At 43.1% G+C, this 21,503-nt stretch overlaps 1 protein-coding gene across 2 annotated transcripts in view; it reads left to right on the forward strand.

Annotated features, from left to right (window-relative positions):
* The window catches only part of chrm2a (cholinergic receptor, muscarinic 2a), a 120,688-nt gene extending 100,269 nt beyond the window's left edge, over positions 1 to 20,419 (forward strand). Inside the window, exons 3-4 of one of the 2 annotated variants that reach the window (XR_007569405.1) lie at positions 8,209 to 17,810; positions 17,893 to 20,419. Coding sequence is in view for 1 of the 2 variants with exons in the window: in XM_050036764.1 (XP_049892721.1) it covers positions 8,250 to 9,758 (1,509 nt within the window). In the remaining variant the exon portion in view is untranslated. Of the gene's footprint in view, positions 1 to 8,208 lie in introns of both variants that reach the window. The other variant, XM_050036764.1, reaches the window with a different exon arrangement.
* The last annotated feature ends 1,084 nt before the right edge of the window (positions 20,420 to 21,503 follow it).

The following is a 21,503-nucleotide window of genomic DNA, read 5'->3' on the forward strand; positions in this document are numbered from 1 at the left end:
TAAACATGCAACAATTGTTTCTTGCTTCGGTACAGTTATTTCGGTTTACATCTGACCCTCCAGGAGTCCTCTACAAAAGACAGTGAGGGCAGAAGTTGTGGAGAAAGCGTGAAGTTAGCCCTTTCTGCTTCCCAGAGGGCATAGGCAATTTTCAGCTCTAGTGAGCCAGCTCCAGGAATACCTAAGTCTGAACACAGAACAATACTCAAGCTCATTTATTCACGCCCTCCCATGGCAGCAACCAACTTGTCTCACTTTTTTTTTTCGACTACACTAAACAAAAAGGGCAGATTTAGGATTGCAGAATGCACTGATACACATTTAATTCAGTGAAGACATTAAGGATGGTGATGGTGGAGAGGAACTCATATACTTTACCTCAAGTAAAATGCATACATTAATCTATTAAGAAGTCTGATGAGGAAAAATCTGAATATTCATCTCTCTTCGAATAATAATGGAAGTGTCACTCATGTTCTGATTGTGCTCTGTCAGATACACTGGCGCTGACTGCAGTAACACTGAGACTTGCAGGTAAGCTCCATGATTGATAGCTATGCTAAGAGTGCCACTGCTGCTCTCCCCAGGCGATGGCAACTGCACTCATGCTCAGCGGGCTGGCATGCCAGCATTTCTACCAGTCAACAGTGAAGCAAAGACATCTACTCTCTGTTCAGTGCTGATATAGCTGGCTGGATCTGAAGGACACAAGATAAAGATATTCAAAGGTGAAATGTGTAATGCCTAATAACCACAGACTGTATAGAATAATGGATGTAGCCACTGTAACATCATCCATCGGTTTGTGGACTCCTGTTTTGAAACCTTAAGTTTGGCAGTTGTTGCCGTCTCGGTTTTTTAGGGTTAGAAGTGACCATATTTGGATGAGAGGGTGGAGATAATACTGAGGCTAGCTGCTAGCTTGGTTAGCACAGTGCATTTACAGCTATGGTTAACTGTGATAATGCTAATTTTTTGGTAGCAAAAAACAGGCTATAAACTATTAAAAAAAATGTACTTAATGCAAAAACTGAACATCCAACTCCTTAGAGGACTTTTTTATGCGACCAAAATGTTAGTTAACTTTCATGAATGAAAACACTGAAATTGCGACAGCTACAGCTACGCCTATACCCTCTGAATCTGGGGTTATGCCAAGATTACGTTACTTAACTGACATTGTAGACATGCTAGTGACTTGTCACCCACCTGTCAATCAAGTGGCCACACCCTTAATTGTGCATAACTTTAAATATCACTAAAATGTAAACGGGTGAGTTACATATAAATTCACATGAACAGAGAAATCAGCCATGGAGACCAAAACTGTTTTTTGTACCAGGCTGTAAGCATGTTTATTTCTGCTTTAAAGTTGGGCATTTTAACGTGGGGGTCTATGGGGATTGACTCTATCTTATAGCCAGCCTCAAGTGGCCATTAGAGGAACTGCAGTTTTTGGCACTTTCATGTTGCCTTCATTTGTCAGCCCTGGAGGTTGCTGCTTGCTGGCAACATGCTCCAAAGAAATAGGGGTCTGTGTTTTAGGGGTCTACTACTGGATCCATACAACCAAATTTTACAGTCATCACTTATGGGAAAAAATGAAAAATCAACCACTAACTAACAGCAGGGCAAGAATATGCAAAATTCAAACCAAACTACTTAATCTCAAAAGCCGGTCAGAATAACACTGCTGTCTTATAATCTTCACGTGTGGCGTCGGCCTATATAAAAGTTTGTTACAGCTTGCGAAGCTCAGTTTTAGCTGGACCATTGCAGCAAGAAAACACACATCAAAATCATATTTCATCACCATCTCTAATGTTTTTCAGTATGGTTTGTCATTAGTGTCACTGAAGATATGTTTCACTAAATAGCCAAAGTTACATGTTACTCACCAGTCTCAGAAAACGTTGTGAGTTCAGCATCTAAACTCGTCTCTTTACTCCCAGAGAGCTGTGTCCAGTGGTGGAAAGCCACGCCAGTTTATACTTTTTATATTTTGCATGTTTTTATGTCACTTAATTTCTTTGCCGGTGTACATAGTTTCTTGCTGGGAACAGGTGAAATTGCGGTGCCACTAACCAGGATCTCTGCAACACAATACATAGACCTTTTTGATATAACGTCAAAACTTACTTCTTGCCATTCTTTTAACAATGTTAGTTTGTTTTTTGAATAAGCAGGAATCCAACAGGCTAAGCTGTAAAAGCACAACACTGGCTGTCCTTTGAAGCAGAAGGGTCTTTCCGCAGTAGGTTGACGCTAACATGGCTCACAGTATGTGGACTGAAGCTTTAAAACAAACCCCCAGCTCCCCTGAGACCTTTTCAGAAAAGCATAGCTGCTCAAATTGAGCTGGAAAGGATTTGTGCATCTTTAGTTGACTCTAGCCGGGCCGCAGCTTTTGCTGTGTTGTGGCAGAGATTTCAGGTGTGGGACAAGGGCTTATGGCAGCAGGAGGTGGACAAAGAGCAGCGAGGGGAGATAACTGTCTCCACTGTGCTATGACCATCTATACTGATCCACTTTACTTTTCTAATCCACTTGTCTCAAGCGAGCCACAAGTGTGTCCCATTTGTATTGTTGGTGTTTTTGAATATAAATCAGTGGACTTAAACATTTTATGGGGATTAGTCCAGCTTAGCTCCATGCCTAATGCAATGATTAGGGATTTCTGCAACAGCAGATAAGTGAATGTTCACTAGTTACTCAGCAACTGCGCTCAACTGTTAAAGACCTTAAGCCAAAATGGCAAAGACTTGGACAAGACAGCTCTGCAGCAGCAGCAGCACTGTGTCACCCATAACACTTCAACTTTGGTGACACTGTGTTACGTCACTTTGCACATTGGTCACTGGCCATCTGATGAAGGAAAACAATGTACTGTCAACAAGTTCAAATGCAATCTAGGTTACAAGAATTTAAAAATAAAAACAGAAGAAAAGAAAAGTAAGAAGAACTAAAAGTAGAATACTGTTGCAAGGGAGCTTTGAAAAGCATAAACGAAAATATCTTTACAGGTTTTTGTTCTTTGGTGACCAGGGTCAAACCTGGCACATTTGGCGCCCTATATTTATTGTATTTATTACAAACAAGATCTCAAACAACAGCTAACAAACAATTATAATAGATACATGTAGCCTTGCCTTTTCATTTTTAAAGCCTAGTTCAGACCAGTGATTCGCCACGGGACGAAACCTTGGCTTGACCCTGGCTGAGCTGCAGGTTAGCAGCTTATGGTGCTAACTCCACAGGCAGAGCTAAACAGACAGAGCTAATACTGTCAACCACAGGTGAACTGGAGGCTTTCCCAATGCTTTCCCAATATCATTACCGACTGCTGTATGAATGCAGTGCAAACCCAGCTGGCCAACAATGTTGTTTAATGTTGAGATTTGGTTGATTTTAGATGTGGGGTTACCAAAATTTTAGGTGAGTATCTCACTATCACTATCCTCATTCATATTTGAAGAAGCTACAAATTATATTGAGCCACAAAATAAACCTGAAAAGCTGCAAATCAGAATAGAAGTACAGAGAGTTGTTGCATAGAGATGATACACCATCTCGTCTAGTTGCATTGGTGTGAACCGGCAGGTTTTTTTGAAGAGTCGATTATTCTGAATGTGGCCTTTCTCTGTACGTAGCATTCCATTGGATTTGCCGGTTTTATTCACGTTTATTCCAACTGTATACAGCACATTTTGAATATGCATCTCAGTTGAGGTTTTTATCACAATTTGCGACACTGCCTTTTGCCTGTTTATGGTCAGCTTTGTACATTGTCATGGATACGTTGTAGACAAACCAAGTAGCCAACAGTTTGCAAGGCTGGGGTAGAGATGCATACCCAAAAGAAACCTCCACATTTCTGGTTGAAAGAAGATACACACCAAATTTTAAACATAATGAAAGAGGAAAGAGATAGCAACAGGTTATTGGATATGTGCCGACCTTTTCAAGAAAGTAATTGAAGGAATGTAAGAGGAAGACTGTGTTTGCGCGGTCAAAACAGTCTGCCACCAGTGGAAAACTACAACCAACAGCTGTTCCAGTTTACCATAATTTGACATGATAAACGACACATTAGAGCACGTTAACTGGAGTATGAACAGCAGTATGTAAACAGAAACATTAATAGAATATGTATTTTTTAGGAAGACCCGCCACTGCAAATGACTCAGCTTTATTTGCAGTCTGTCTACACTTTTCCAAAAGTAGCATTTATCTCTCAGCTGAACAGACAGTTTGAGTCTATCTTGCATGATTAAACTCCAGATGTTGTCTGAACACTGATAAATGTATGTGGCTTCCCCCATGGTTTTAAGTCCAATTTGTATTCACTTATTGAACACCATATTGATCCTTCTCAGCAGAACAGTATGCCTTTTTGATTTACAGACTGAATACCACAGGCTGAATAAAGTTTGATAAGGTCTTTTTACAAAAAAAGGAGCTTAAATGAAAGGTTGAAGCAGTTCCCCAGCCTCACGATATGTCAGATTGAGAAGTGATAAGCCACCAAGTGTGCCATAAAATCTGACCTACAGCGCCTGAAACTCAAGACGCAGAGCAGGCAAAGTGCATTACTCCTCATACTAAAGGCCTGTGATGCACACAGCTGAGCAGTCGGTGTATAAATCAAAGCAAGGTCTACAACACGAGCCAATGTTTAAGGTTAAAAGCGAGAACTAGTGGGTCACTTGGGGATCAAAAGAATTTTCTAGTGCTGTATGAAGAGAATTTTTAAGTGCAAGTTGGAAATGGACCTTTGAAGATAAAATGTCAGCTCCAATTTTGTCAATAATTCCTTTTAAAGTTTTTTTTATTGAACTCTTGGTAATATGGACTGTGTGTGCGGTGTGTAATTACACTTTTCCCTCTCTTTTTAAGATTTTACGTGCTAACATTGCAGAGTCTAAAAAACTATATTCACAGGAGAGGGAAGATTGATCTTAAAACGCCCATCAACTCCAAATGTAGGGGTTTGGGAACACATTCAGTTGAAATGAAAGGACGGTGATTCAAGCCACAGGCTAGTCATTAGGCATTATTATGTGGTCGAAAATGTATCCATCCAAGTGGACAGGCAGACAAAAGCCTAGAGAAAAAGGACCAGCTTTGAGCACTTTGCATGAAAAATAAATAAGCAAAGGTATTTTTCATACATCACATGGATTTCTGCCAGCATCGGTTTTATTTTGTTGTCCTTGGTGGTCAAACATTGCAGGTTTAACTTAGTTCCGAACAACATTTGAAAACACTTTTAGACAAACTTATTTAATAACAGTAGTCGTCCAGTGAGGGAGCAACATCTTTCTTCCACTGGGTAGCTTGAAAAATATTCTGCTTGACTGCAACATGCTCCAATACTTCAGCTTCATATCCTCATTTGACTTGTTGCCTCATTTGCACGCATCTCATTTTTCATCAGCCAGTCATGTGCATTTAAATCGTGCAGTCCCTTTTTTATCCTAAGTAATGAAGCAGGTGTCTAATGGAGAGATGTTATTTATACACTGATTATGAAATATATCTGTGCCAGATATCCGTGCTTCTAATTACCAATGTAATTGGTGCACAGACAAAATTGTCACCGTTATTTGATGAATTGCTTTTAGACAAGCTAATAGCTGATGTAAGAAAAGGTCACACTGTTAATACGGCAGAGAGGCGTGTACTTATATTTTATAATTTCGACCATCATTAATCTCCTCTCACACCATTACATGTTGAAAGTTGGCATCACATCTTTTGTAGCAATATCAATGTGTTTCGCTGGATGTGACAATTACATGTTTAGTGTTAAAGTGCTGCTTTTATTATTACTATTACTATTTCCCACAGTAATGTTTTTCAACCCAGTTGCCAGAAAAAACGTTGGCATTGTATTTTTCTACAGACTGCAGATATATTATCTTTGCGTGTTATTATGTAGCAAATTCATTGAGATTTTTCAACAATGCTGTTGTTAGTGTGCGGTTATGTTTAGGCACAAAAAACACTTGGTTATGGTTAGGAAGAGATCATGTTTTGACTTGGAGGCATAATCCCAGCTGGAAAAGCTGCTATGTCTTGATAAGCTTTTTGTGGGAATTTCCCTGCTGGAAAAAACACAGTAATGGGTCGATACAAAACACCCATGTTCCATGCCTAAAAAACAGCTGGTAACACAGGGATGGGTCACCACAAACCACCTACATTTGGTGCCTAAAAGGCTGTAAGAAACACAGTGATGGGTCATAAATCACCTCCGCTTGGTGTCTAAAAATCTACTAGAAACACACCGAAGGATCGCTACAAAACACCCACATTTGGTGCCTAAATATCCACTAGAAACACAGTGACAGGCTGCTACAAAACACGCACATTTGGTGCCTAAATAGCCACTAGAAACACAGTGACAGGCTGCTACAAAACACCCACATTTGGTGCCTAAATAGCCCCTAGAAACACAGTGACAGGCTGCTACAAAACATCCACATTTGGTGCCTAAATAGCCACTAAAAAACACACTGACAGGTTGCTAAAAGACACCTACGTTTGGTGCCTAAAAAGTTGATGGAAACACAGTGACGGGTTGCTACAAAACACCCACATTTGGTGCATAAATATCCACTAGAAACACAGTGACAGGCTGCTACAAAACATCCACATTTGGTGTCTAAATATCCACTAGAAACACAGTGACAGGCTGCTACAAAACATCCACATTTGGTGCCTAAATAGCCACTAAAAAACACACTGACAGGTTGCTACAAAACACCCACCTTTGGTGCCTAAATAGCCACTAGAAACACAGTGACAGGCTGCTACAAAACACCCACCTTTGTTGCCTAAATATCCACTAGAAACACAGTGACAGGCTGTTACAAAACACCCACCTTTGGTGCCTAAATATCCACTAGAAACACAGTGACAGGCTGCTACAAAACACCCACCTTTGGTGCCTAAATATCCACTATAAACACAGTGACAGGCTGCTACAAAACACCCACCTTTGGTGCCTAAATAGCCCCGAGAAACACAGTGACAGGCTGCTACAAAACACCCACATTTGGTGCCTAAATAGCCCCTAGAAACACAGTGACAGGCTGCTACAAAACACCCACCTTTGGTGCCTAAATATCCACTAGAAACACAGTGACAGGCTGCTACAAAACACCCACCTTTGGTGCCTAAATATCCACTAGAAACACAGTGACAGGCTGCTACAAAACACCCACCTTTGGTGCCTAAATATCCACTATAAACACAGTGACAGGCTGCTACAAAACACCCACATTTGGTGCCTAAATAGCCCCGAGAAACACAGTGACAGGCTGCTACAAAACACCCACATTTGGTGCCTAAATAGCCCCTAGAAACACAGTGACAGGCTGCTACAAAACACCCACCTTTGGTGCCTAAATATCCACTAGAAACACAGTGACAGGCTGCTACAAAACACCCACCTTTGGTGCATAAATATCCACTAGAAACACAGTGACAGGCTGCTACAAAACACCCACATTTGGTGCCTAAATAGCCCCTAGAAACACAGTGACAGGCTGCTACAAAACACCCACCTTTGGTGCCTAAATATCCACTAGAAACACAGTGATAGGTTGCTACAAGACATCCATGTTTGGTGCCTAAAAAGTCGCTGGAAACACAGTGACAGGTTGCTACAAAACACCCACCTTTGTTGCCTAAAAGCCACTGGAAACACAGTAATGACTTGCTAAATCACAACTGGATTTGCTGTTTGTTGGTCTGGAACAGCTTGCAGCTGCAGCTTGGCAGGCGTCTCACCTGGATGACACACCATCCACCATCCCTACCACCTCCTGATGACAAACTCAGCTCATATACATCACTTTATAAACATTGATATGATACATTCAAACATGCAAATGAAACATCCATGGTTTGCAGAACCATAATGCCAACATTTTCTTCTGGTGACTAGGCTGTCTTTTTTTATTTTCAGAAGATTAATTCTCAAATGCATTTACCTAAATACTTGACTTTTATGCCAAGCTAAATAGAAAGAGTTCAGTGTTCTTTCTGAGTTGAAAAAAAAAGGTGCAATATTTCTTAACAGCATGATACAACTGTGCTTTACCCATGACCCTAATAAATACGCCATTCAATGACTCAAAAGCTGAAGCAGACAAAGTCATCTTTTGCACCTAATTACAAATCTTCTCTTCTCTTTTGTAGGTTCCATGTGAGTAGGAGGTGGCAACACAAGACCAAATGCCATGGATGTATTCAATTTCACCTACTGGAATGCCTCTGAAGGCAACAGCACAGAAGTGGTGGAAGAGAGCAAGAGCGCCTACAAAACTGTGGAGGTGGTGTTCATCGTGTTGGTGGCCGGTTCCCTCAGCTTGGTTACAGTTATTGGAAATATCCTGGTCATGCTTTCCATCAAAGTTAATAGGAACTTACAGACTGTCAACAACTATTTTTTATTCAGCCTTGCATGTGCTGATCTAATTATCGGACTGTGCTCTATGAACTTGTACACAGTCTACATCGTAATGGGGTACTGGCCCCTGGGCCCGGTGGTATGTGACCTGTGGTTAGCCTTGGACTACGTTGTCAGCAACGCATCTGTCATGAATCTTCTCATCATAAGCTTTGACAGATACTTCTGTGTCACCAAGCCCCTCAGCTACCCTGTCAAAAGGACCACCAAGATGGCAGGAATGATGATTGCAGCAGCCTGGGTCCTGTCTTTCATCCTCTGGGCCCCAGCCATCCTGTTCTGGCAGTTCATTGTTGGTGGGCGGACAGTGCCTGAGAAGGAATGCTACATCCAGTTCTTCTCTAATGCTGCAGTCACTTTTGGCACCGCCATCGCCGCCTTTTACCTGCCTGTCATCATCATGATTCAGCTCTACTGGCAGATCTCCAGAGCGAGCAAAAGCCGCGTGAAGAAGGAAAACCGCAAGCCATCAGGAGCCAATCCAGAGCCCGTGTCGCCTGGCCAGCGGAGTAACAACGTACCAAAACCCAACAATAACAACGTACCAGGGGAGGACACAGGCCGCTCCCAGAGCCAGAATGCTGAGGATGGAGCCAACCAGCATGATGGAAAACTGCAAAACGGCAAGGGGCCTTCCTCGACCACTGCTGAGGGAGAAACCGAAGCTGACGACGCGGCGAGGGAGAACTGCGCTGCTGGGGAGGAGAAGGAGAGCTCCAATGATTCAACATCCGGCAGCGTGGCTGCGTCCAATCAGAAGGAAGAGGAGGCGGCAGCCTCCACTGCTAACTCCAGCGCCGAGACGAGCCAGCCACTCCCACGTCAGCGAGCCAAGGCAGGGGGCTCCAAGCTGACCTGCATCAAAATCAAGACGAAATCACCCAAGGGTGACTGCTACACACCGTCCAACGCCACCGTCGAGATCGTCCCAGCCACCGAGCGGCAGAATCACGTGGCGCGCAAGATCGTGAAGATGACAAAACAACCCCCCAACAAGAAGAAGAAAGGGCCGCCATCACGGGAGAAAAAAGTGACCCGCACCATAATGGCCATCCTGGTGGCTTTCGTTGCCACCTGGACTCCTTACAATGTGATGGTGCTTATTAACACCTTCTGCTCCAGCTGCATCCCCAGCACAGTGTGGACTATTGGCTACTGGCTGTGCTACATCAACAGCACCATCAACCCGGCCTGCTACGCCCTGTGCAACGTCACATTCAAAAAGACATTCAAACATCTTCTTCTCTGTCAGTATAAAAACATTCGGTCAGCCAGATAAATATGGGCCACTTAGGAGGAAGAGTCGAAGTATGATTTGCCCTGTGTGTGTGTGTGTGTGTGTGTGTGTGTGTGTGTGTGTGTGTGTGTGTGTGTGAAAGAGGTCTGTGAGTGTGATGAAGACTGCAAGAGAACATCTGAAATTACTTTCCATCATTTTATCCTTTTGTTTTCCAGTTTCTCTCTCAATAACCGGTTGTAGCACTTTACACAAATCCAACTCACGCCAGTTGCGTTGAGACGTGTCGTGCAGAAGCAGCATAGATCAGGGAAGGTTGTGAAAAATTCAGTTCGACTTGGCTCGAAAAAGCGAGGGCGTGTAAAGCAGGGAGCACTTGGGAATGACACCGAGCTGATAAAAAAATGAGGAAAGATAAAGAGCGGAGGAAGATCTGCGCTGTATGAAAACACAAGACTTCAAATGGGAAAATAGGGCTGACTGAATTTACAAACCTCAGAAGTTTGAAGTTCAGTGAAGATACCTGTAGATAACTGTACATATCAGTGTATACTCAGTATTAATGTGAGCCCACATGTGGGTGTGTGCCGGCTCGGAGTGCGTGCGTACACTCATGTGTGCCCCTCTCAGCCTGCCTTCTTTCTGTCTGTCTGTGATCCTCATCATGGCACTTCCAACCAGCGACATGTAGAATAAAGTGGGGCAGCGAACACAGATTGCCTCTTACGTGGTCACATCAGGGTTGGAAGCTATCCCATCTACCAATGAGCCCCTGTGGGAATGAGTATCCATTAATACATAATAGATATATGAATATATTAAAGCTGCACTTCAGCCACATTACAAAAGATGCTTTCTGTACTCGGCCGTTTAACCATGCAGGTGGTTAGGGTGCTTTTATTTGGCCAATTATCCGTCTCCAAAGTTCTGCCTCCACTCCAAAACAATGGAGATCAATGCAGATGTGTTTGTGCTCACTGGCTACACAGTCCTCACTGAGAAGAGTTTTTCCATTAGATCTTCTAATAGACTTCCAAATAGAAAGTTTACCTACCACTCAGATGTGATTGGCCAATACTAATCAGCTTAAAACAGAAACCAGAATGTGTCCCATACCAAAATCTTTGCCGGTCGCCTACAGAATCTGCATATATATGCAGACAACTGTTTATAGCCCAGACATTAGTGGATACTCAACCACTAAATTGGATCCTACGAGAGAATAAACCCCCGCTTTGATTTAAGGAAGAGTGGGACAGTTTGGGAATTATGCTTATTCGCTGTCTTCCCAAGAGTTACATGAGAAGATTGATCCTATTCATGTCTTTAGAAATGAGCTTAGCATAAAGACTCGGAGCAGGCAGCAACAACTGGCCTAGCTACTTAAAAACAGCTTAGTCTACCTGCACCTCTACAGCAAGCCAGCCATTTTTGGAGGATCAGGGTCAGAGTGCCGTCCGTGGTTGTTCAGTGAAAGTGTCAAAAAGAATTGTTAAACAAAACACTCTTCAGTGAATACAGTCAGACACAAAGGTAGGCTAATGTTATGTGTTTCACTTTTCTAGATACTGGTAGATCAATTATTCATGATTAGCCAGCGTTTTATAGCATTCACTTAGCATAACATGAGCTATCTTTTGTCTGATTGTGTAGTGTGGCTTGTAGATCTGAAGGTCATGTACTCTGGGGTTTGACTGGGGAAGGCGCTGTCACCAAACACCAGGTAGACAACAGTGATTATAAAGGGTGGCAAGCTGTCAAGATCTTTAAGGATCCATGTCATTAAGTAACTTCAATTTTCTAATATACATTTCTGATGAACGATAATTAGACCAGCAGCTACTGTAGCTATGGAAGCATATCCTCCAGAAATGGCGACATCACCCAAGAATGCTTCACTTTCCTATTCCTAGTAACTCGCTATATCTCACATGTTGTATGTGTAAAATAACCAAAGTGCAAAACAACAAATTGTGGTTTTATAAGATTTAAGTTAAAGTATCTCGGTCTTGTTCATGGGTGACGGTAGAATGGAGCGTGAAATGGACCAGCGGTTTGGTGCAGCTTCTGCAGTGATGCAGGGACTGTGCCAGACCGTTGTGGTGAAGAGGGAGCTGAGCCAGAAGGCGAAGCTTTCGATTTACTGGTCCATCTACGTCCCAACCCTCACCTATGGTCACGAACTCTGAGTAGTGATCAAAAGAATGAGATCGTAGATACAAGCGGGGTGGCTGGGCTCAGCCTTAGACATAGGGTGAGGAGAAAGCTCGGAGTAGAGCCTCCTTCGAAAGGGGTCAGTTGAGGTGGTTCAGGCATCTGATCAGGATCCTCCTGGGCGCCTCCTGTTAGAGGTGTTTCAGGCATGTCCCACTGATAGGAGGCCCCGGGGCAGACCCAGAACATGCTGGAGGGATTATATATCTCATCTGGCCTGGGAACGCCTCGGGGTCCCCCAGGAGGAGCTGGAAAGAGTGCCTGGGGAGAGGGACGTCTGGGGTGCTTTGCTTGGCCTGCTGCCCCCACGACCTGCCGCAAATGAAAATGGATGAATTGCCAAAATCTCCTGAAGTCTTGTTTTCACCATGAGGCCAAGAAATAGTCCCTCATGTAACCACCTTAAATCCACAACTTGCTGTTTTCACATTTTTGGTTTCCACAGTAGAAAACTCACTTAGTTCAAACTTCCATGTAACATGACAGATAACAACCAAATAGCTGTAAGAACAACAAACAACAGGAGTTTTGACTAAATAGACGAAAAAAAAAAAGATTGTTCAGTCGCTCTCTTTGATTCGCCATCCGTTCACATCACATCACGTCAGCTTTTACAACCGCTGACAGGATGTCTGATGTTTATTTCATGGTGGTTATTAAGATGCCTGTGTTTGCTGTCACTGCTAAGAACCTTCCTACTCTGCGAGTGAAACAGGTGGCTGGAGCTCAGAGCTGTGGCTTCGTACGGTCTGTGGGAAGGCATTGTGTGGTGTGTTTTTCTTTTGGTGTGTGTGGATGAGTGGGAGACATCATATGATTCTGCTGATTAGTAGACTGATGTCACGGCGTGTACTGTACACACTGTACTGATGATGATTGTGAGGAGTTGTGTGTGTATGTGTGTGTGGGAGCTCTTGTGTGTGGGTATACATGCTGACGTGTGTTTGCTCCAGGAGTGGAGTTTACTTCTGATCACAGGTCGTGACCCTGTGATTTCAATAAGGGCTATTACCGCGTCTTTACCGTTCACGTTTTGTAACCCATCTCCTTTTTTTTCACTTGAGAATTCATGTTTATTAATTACATGTAAATCATTATACACTTAGATTAAACATAATAAATAGCTGTGCTTAGTTTAATTGGAAGAGAAATAAGAAAACCAATTTACTGTACATGTTCTGTGCATCCATGCGTGTTATCCATCATTTCAACCTATTAGACAATTCTCAGTTAGATTAATGTATGCTCACCAGTTGCAGTGATAAATATTCAGGAGCGTTTGTCATCAGGAGGTTGCCACGGCGGCTGGTAGGGGGGCTCTGCGAAGAATTACGCCCGCACCCAACAGCTCCTCAAGGCTGTCTCCTTAAACAGAGATCTGGGACAGATCCTATAATGAACACTCACCATGAGGCTGATCAGATTACGGGACGACGTGGAACACCTACATTTGAGATTAAAGATTGCCCATTACACGCTCAGCTTGGGCTTGCATACGACGCACCCATGCCCTATTTAGTGCTCCGCTCAGTCCTGATCCTGTTATAGTCTCTACCTCATATATGAGGTCATGAATGTAATGTAAATATCACATATATATATTCATCAGCTTGCTCTATTATTAATTCTCTTTCTCCTGCCTTCCTTCCTGCTATATTACACTGCAGAGCTCCTATATGTGCAGGATAGAACATCCTTGCACGTGCATTCAGATTTTGAAGCTGCAGTCACAGAAATGAGTCACAGTTTTGCATAAAGCGAACACACTGACATTTACATTTCTTTACTGGCAACCTGCAGCTAAATGGTAAATGTTAGAATACCAGAAGGTTGGGATGCATCTAATATTCAATTCAGACAACTGAAGACCACATTTACTTGTTGGGGATCCTTAATTTGCAATCAGAGCAGCCCAGATTATTTCAGCATGGACTCACATGTGGCAGACTCATCAGCTCAACATTTATTTTATGAACTCCACTCCAGCATAGTAAAACAAAAACAGGTGTCAGGATGCTGTTTACTCTACCTGTTATGTAACTTAAAAATAGCAACATCAGACAGTTTTTGCCTCTTTTTAGGTGGCAGGAGTGAAAATTAGTCATCCTCAGTATTCACTGTGTTGTGGTTTCAGAATGACGAAGACAGCTGGAGAACAATAAGATACAAAACAGGATGTAGGCTCTACAGCAGTGAACCTCGGACTGCGGGCCAGATGGGGTGCCGGCTGGCCGACTGACTATTTTCTAATTCACAGTGGAAATAAATTAAATCACACTGGGATTTTTTTTGTAATTTGAGTGTTAATAAGGTGCCAGAATGTATTTAAAAATGATGTGAATTGTGCTTATCTATCAAAAAAGTGTCCCCGACCCCCTCAACAGAGTTTCAGAAACACCCCTGCATGTACCTGATCTGTGCAGGGCTGCCACGACTGAATCTCCCTTTTGGCAGAGATAAGTGGGGACAGTTAACATCAGAAAGTTGAGGCAATTCATTCATTATATATACTGAACAATATGTTTAATGTCCGTTTATAAATTGGGCCCTGGCCTCCTGTCATTTTGCAAATGTGACCCCCGGGCAAAACAGGTTGAAAAGCCCCACTCTACATTTTTTTCCCAAATGATAAACAGATTTTTATGTGTTCTATTTTCTCAGATGGCTTGAAAAATAGTGCATAAAGCTGCTGTAAATAGCACAAAAAATCTCCTGAGGGGGGTTGGGCTGAGCCCCCAATGTTTACAACATCTGGCTCCACCCCTGCTGCATTTATAATTCTACTTAATGGGGCCCTCTGTTTAATTGTCAAAAACGCAGCTAATCTGTTTCATCATGTCTACATAGTAGTGGTCGACCAATAGTGGATATTCATTCATTTTCCTATCCCAGCTGACATTAAGCGAGAGGTGGGGTGCACCCTGGACAGGTCACCAGACTATCACAGGGCTGACACATAGAGACAGACAACCATTCACACTCACATTCACTCCTACGAACAATTTAGAGTCACCAATTAACCTGCATGTCTTTGGACTGTGGGAGGAAGCTGGAGTACCCAGAGAAAACCCATGCTGACACGGGGAGAAAATGCAAACTCCGCACAGAAGGGCTCCCACAACCTGGGTTCAAACCAGGAACCCTCTAGCTGTGAGGCGACCACTGCACCACCCCGCCGCCCAGTGGATATTTAAAGACCAATATAATGACGATAGCTGTGCACAAGAAAACGTCAGTAGCCAATTAATCATTTAATTTTTAACAAGGGCCTCTAATTTGAAACAGGAAGCTGCAACATTCACTCATTGGACTCATAGACTTTTGCTCTAGCATTGATAGTGCTACAGTGCTGGAGCAGCTGTTGTGGTCGAGCCAAAAAGTTATGGATATACATGTGAAAATGAGGAACAGTAGACACAGTAACACAGCAGAGGGGACCTGCGTTCTCAACCCGATCTCACTCTGAAGTCGTCGAAATCCAGCACTCGGGCAGTGACTTGCGGCATCAGACACTAACGAACAAAGTCGTCCTTTCACGTCAGCATGATACGCGGCCAGTCGCTGTTATAGTTTAAAGGTGCTTGGCGGTGTCAGGGGGAAACGCTGTGGGACACGAAGAAAAGTTAAGGTGACGAAAGTCCAAGTAGGGCAGGCAGGAGGGGTGGTGGATGGGTCCAACAAACACCGACTTTCACCTGGCAGAGCAGTGTCCCGTAAGATTATAAAGCTAAACCCTGTTCTTTATTCCTAAACCTAACTACGTGCGTTCGGAAAAATCTTTATTTTGAAAGAGACTGTATGTAAACAGTATATTTCCTGTGAAAACAGAAGTGTATTTTGGAAGAAGACAATGCTTGACACAGCGTCCAAGAACGTCAAGAACCAACGCACCCAGGGTACCTTTCATGTCGTGTCTGGACGTGGAAAGTCCATGACCAAGACATCGATACGTGACGAGGTCGGAGTGAGAATGTGTTGGCTTTCTCTGGATTTATGCCCACTAATCATTTAACACAACCCTGCCTTCTTTAGCTCCAGTTGGTGATGTACATCCCCACAATACTGGTGACCACTACACAACTATCGGCCACCTTCAGATTTGTGTTATTTGAGTAAATGTTCTTTCCGATACTGCTGCACGTGCAGTACATGTGGATGGTCCATGTTTATCTACCCGAGCAGTTACAGCAGGAACTGAGGCATCCATCCAAGTTCGACATCCAACCATCCGTCACGGTGATAAGTGGAGCCATGTCTGTCTGACATCCGTCACACATCTCAGTAGTGGGTAGAGAGCCTTCCAGAATATCTGATTAATCTTTGCTAAGCTGTCGTTTGAGTGATACCAGCAGGAGAGTAAGTGCCTCGCAGCTCGAGCGGTGGTCCGGGGGTCCCGGTTTGAGCAGCTGCTCGGGTGTTTGATGGAAGGTGATGGCAGTTTATCACCTCCCCGGTGCGGGAAAAGCGCAGAGGTGCATCTAAAAAACAAAAGTGTTCGCTGTTGCTATCTGCTCGGCATGCACTTTAAACATCAGGAACAAAGTTCTCATAAACCGATCCGCTCTCCCCGCGGCTGTTGCCAAGTCGTTGGACAGATGAGAACAAAAAGACGTTCTTGTATCAGGCGTTGTCGAGGAGGACATGGATGATGTGAGAGAATGTGGGCTTATGATAGAACAGGAGGGGTTGTTTGTTGACAGCAAAGGAGAACGGCTGTCATGCATGTGAGGGAGGAGAGTAGCTGATAGCCCCCGAGGTGTACACTTTGTACGTATGAAACAGATAAGCTTGTCTTTGTCGTCATGGCTACTCATACAGGGGATTGATAGAGAGGGAAGACGGGGGAGGACAAGGTGGGGGCTTGTCAGTGACAAAATCCAAAGCTAGAGGATCACTGCATGTGGACCATGTTTGGAGAAGTCACAGCCGTTCCTCGCAGGTCAGCCAAGGGTTCTGCTGCAGGAATTTGAGAGTCCCAGACGAATCCTGCCGCCTGGTGTAAACACAGTGTGATACAGCGCTGTTTACCATCCCTCCTGCGTCTCATTCTCATGTTGTGGATCCACCGTCTCTCACTTTGTGGGTATTACAACCACAATGCACACATGCTCGTGTACAGAACATGCATTGTGATCATCTGTCTCATGTGACTAAAATAAACATTGTCTCCTTTGTCATCAACAAATCATAATGTGCCGTCAGAGCTAGCTGGGCTCCTCTTCATACGGCTTATGTCAAAGGGCTAAACTCCTTTTACGGAGTACATATGACATGTAACGTTTATCAGAGACGACTTCAAATTCAAGGTTTCCCTGGATTCACTCTTGGGGCCGTTTGCCGGGAATAATCTCAGCAATTGTGTGCATGCAGCCTGTGCATGCTGGGAGAATTTTATCAGAGACAGAAAAATATATAAACATATATCGCCAGATTGTACGGAGCAATTTGAAGTGCCTTATCCAGAGTAACATAAACAAATTGCTCTTTTACCCTGAAATCCCTGTTGTGTCTGTCTGTGCTGGAAGGTGTAGATGCTGTTCATGGGCGGATTATGAGACAGGGGGCCCCTGGGCACAGATATGGAAAAGGGCCCCACCACCTCTTCAACGTAGGGGCAAAACACACAGATTTTGTGGTTGTCTTGGCTCTTTTTAGTGGTTTGTGTGTCTTCGTAGTGGTTATGTGTCTCTTTAAGGCCATTTTGTGTCTTCTTTGGTCATTTGGTGTCTCTATGAGATTATTTTTTGTCTCTTTGAGGTAATTTTTGGGTTTTCTTTGGTCATTTGGTATCTCTTTGAGGCTATTTTTGTCTCTTTGAGGTCATTTTGTGTCTTCTTTGGGCCATTTTGTGTCTCTTTGAGGTTATTTTGTGTCTCTGAGGTAATTTTGGGGTTTTCTTTGGTCATTTGGTGTCTCTTTGAGGCTATTTTTTGTCTCTTTGAGGCCATTTTGTGTCTCTGAGGTAATTTTTGGGTTTTCTTTGGTCATTTGGTATCTCTTTGAGGCTATTTTTGTCTCTTTGAGGTCATTTTGTGTCTTCTTTGGGCCATTTTGTGTCTCTTTGAGGTTATTTTGTGTCTCTGAGGTAATTTTTGGGTTTTCTTTGGTCATTTGGTGTCTCTTCGAGGCCATTTTGTGTCTTCTTTGGTCATTTTATGTTTCTTTGAGGTTATTTTGTGTCTCTTTGAAGTAACTTGGGGTTTCTTTGGTCATTTGGTGTCTTTGGTCATTTGGTGTCTCTATGAGGCTATTTTTGTCTCTTTGAGGCCATTTTGTATCTTGTTTGAGCTCATTTTGTGTCTCCTTTGGTCATTTTATGTCTCCTTGAGGCTATTTTGTTTCTGTCTGAGGTTATTTTGCATCTCTTTGAGCTTATTTTGTGTCTTTTTTGGTCGTTTTGTTCCCCTTTGTGCTTGTTTTGCCCCTTTTAAGTAGTCATATTTTCTCTCTTTGCAGCTCCTTTGTGTCTCTTTGTGGTCATTTTGAGTCTCTTTCTGGTCGGTATGTGTTGATTTAAGAGACATTTTGCAATTGAAGGCCAGAGGGGCCCCTGACACTTTGGGCCCCTGGGCCTGTGCCCAATAGATGTGCTCAGTAATTCGTCCATGATGACGCTGCGGTGTGATGCACGTTGAAGAGCATGTTCTGCCTTTTAAATAAACTTTTTTGTTGGAGATATTGTGTTCCTCAGCTCTGAGCTCCCATAATTTCCATCTTAACAGCCACCGTCTGATTGCAGAGGCAATGAAAGTTTGGACTGAACAATCTGAAATCCTCATCTCGATGCCTTTTGGGGTAATTCATCAGAAACTGTACAGTATACAGTCACAGCAGTGACATATTTCAATACTATCCAGGAGGCACAGCGGGCTACTTTGGTTGATTTTCCATCCAATACGTGTGTGTTTGTGTGTGCGTGTGTGTGTGTGTGTGTGTGTGTGTGTGTGAGGTGTGAGTGTGTGTGTGTGTGCATTCAATTTTACATATGGGAAATTTCCCGTGTGTGTCTGCCAATATACCGAGAACAGTGTTGTCATTTGTGGGTGTGGGTGTGTGTGTGTGTGTGTGTGTGTGTGTGTGTGTGTGTGAGCATGCAGCTTGCTGTGCGGTGTTTTATTTTCTTCTAAACTCCTCAGCATGAAGACATCCGATTGGACAAAATATCACGGCACACATCAGGGAAGACGCACACAGTGTGATTGCCTATTTCTCTGTCATCTCTCCTTCCTCTTTAAACAAGTCTTTCAATAGCAACAGGCTTCCAAAGACTCACTTAGACTCAGCTCTGCGTGGTACTGGAATACATACTGTACATTATATTGTACATTTTGTACACACACTTAGTAAAACTGTTTGTTTTATCACTGTACAAATACACATGTAATATTACAGATTAAAATATGATCAGTGTACAGCCAGAGAGTTTCTTTTATGTGGGTTTGGAATTCAAATTGTAATTTAAAATCTATAAAGATATGAATATTAAGTGTGTTTCAAAGAGAATATGATTATAAGAGCAGGAGGTATAAATATATGTGCATTTCTGGAGGCATGATTTGCAAAGAAATGGATTCTCGCCTTGCAAAATGAGCAACTGGATTCAAACTTTTCAACTTTCGGAGCAGCGTTCAAGATTGCAGGAGTGACTTTTGCAGCCAGAAAGGGGGATAAAAGAGCAAACCTGGAAACTCAGAGGAGGACAAAAGCTGAGAGTAGTTTCCAGTGACGAAGGCCCGAAGGCCGGAGGCAAGGGCTTCATTCTGATTTCACCTGTAAATTTATGAGGCCTCACACTCACCTGGGGAAGAAGCTGGCCGTCTGATATCTTACTGGACACACTTTCTAACTTTTGCAATTTTAACATCCTGGGGAAAAGTTTTTTTTTTCTTTTGTGGAGCACCCACAGTGTTGATGTTTGAGTTGTTTGACCCGCTCTGAACTTTAAGGGTCGAGATTAACGTTTAAAACAAAATCAGCAAACAGAAAAACGAAAAAAAAAAAAGAAGTAAACTCAGTAGCCTGCTGCAAGTGTTAAATGTACATACAAGTGTTCATTTTTCATTTGCTTACGTATGTAGATGTTCATTGTGTATTCACTCACTGTGGCTTGTGGCTTCTCTTCGCAATAGGAAAAATAAATTTTACAGTCTATTGTTTGCATTGTATATATCTATATGATGATAAATTATATGTAATTCGGATGCGGTACATTTGAAATGTACATACACGTCTTTAATAGCTACTATCTGAATGTTTCCTCCCCCAAAGAACCCCTCATTTATTCTCCTCCCCCTCCCCCCTCCTCCTCCTCCTCCTCCTCTCCCCACTATGATACTTCCTGTACAGTAACAATGGTATTGATTTCATATTTTGATGCATTCTTGATTGATTATTTGTTCTGGACAATGAATCTGAGTGTTACTATCACTGGCCACCTATGACACTGTAAGATGAACTGCATTAAGTGGTTACATTGTGCCATATTCTCTCAGAATGAAATTCAAATAAAAATATATGAAATGTGTTTTACATTTTTTTGGAGCTTTTGAGTGTGTGAAGGACGTCGCTAGGATTTAAGGACATGGGGGACTTAAGCCTGGATCATACAGAAAGCGTTTTGCAGGTTGCCTTCTATGTAATCAACCTACTATAAATTTACGAATTTTATTTATTTCACAGTAATTAGTATCTAGTTCCCAAACTGTTGAGGCAGAGGGTACTTGCTGTAGCTCTGGTTGAGGGTTAGAGGCTTTCACAGATAAACAGAGATCTGTGTGGGTACATGAGACCCTAACAAAGAGGGTGGGTCATGGGGAGTACCACCAGTTGGTCCAGGAGCTTCGTCACGATGATGGCTGTTTCCAGACATATTTTAGGATGACTCAGAGGCAGTTTGACAACTTGCTATTTATCGTCAGGGTGTATAGCTCTGGGTATCCAGCAACCACTACCACCAGTTTCTCCTCCATTGTTTACCAACTGTAAACTTATTGTCACAACAGAAGGCCCGCCTCTCAAATAATCCGATTGGACAATGGGAAAAATGACGAGATGGTGTGTGGCTCCTTTTCGCTCTGTTTTTTCAGCTCGAGGAGTTCAGAGCGTAGAAATGTGTCTCATTACGAACAATTACGAAAAGCCACCTCCAGCTGCTAAAACCTTCCTGTGTGATCGGGGCCTTAGCCCAGGCCTCTGTAGGGGGGACGGGGAGGAACCTCCCCGGTGAAAATGTTTGGTGAAAGCTCTGATTTGATTGCCTGATATGAGATCAACAGAACTGTCAGCTCGATACACTCCGTTTCCATCTTCAGTCTGACATTGCGTCCACTCTAACCAATTTCTGTGGCGGAAAGGATAAATTTTCCCTGATCAATCAGGGGTTGACGTCAGCAAAGGCATGCGGTCACAAGATGGTCCCACAACCGAATCAAACAGGATCAGATTCCTTAAGGAGGCTTCAGGATAAGAGAGTGACTTCGGAATCTGAGCCAAGTCCTCAACGAGGGCACGTCTCAAGCCCGTTGTAGACGGGAGGTTCCAGACGTAAAAGCGGATTCAATCAATAGAAACCAA

This window comes from Epinephelus moara, chromosome 23 (assembly GCF_006386435.1).
Source record: "Epinephelus moara isolate mb chromosome 23, YSFRI_EMoa_1.0, whole genome shotgun sequence".
NCBI lineage: Eukaryota > Metazoa > Chordata > Actinopteri > Perciformes > Serranidae > Epinephelus > Epinephelus moara.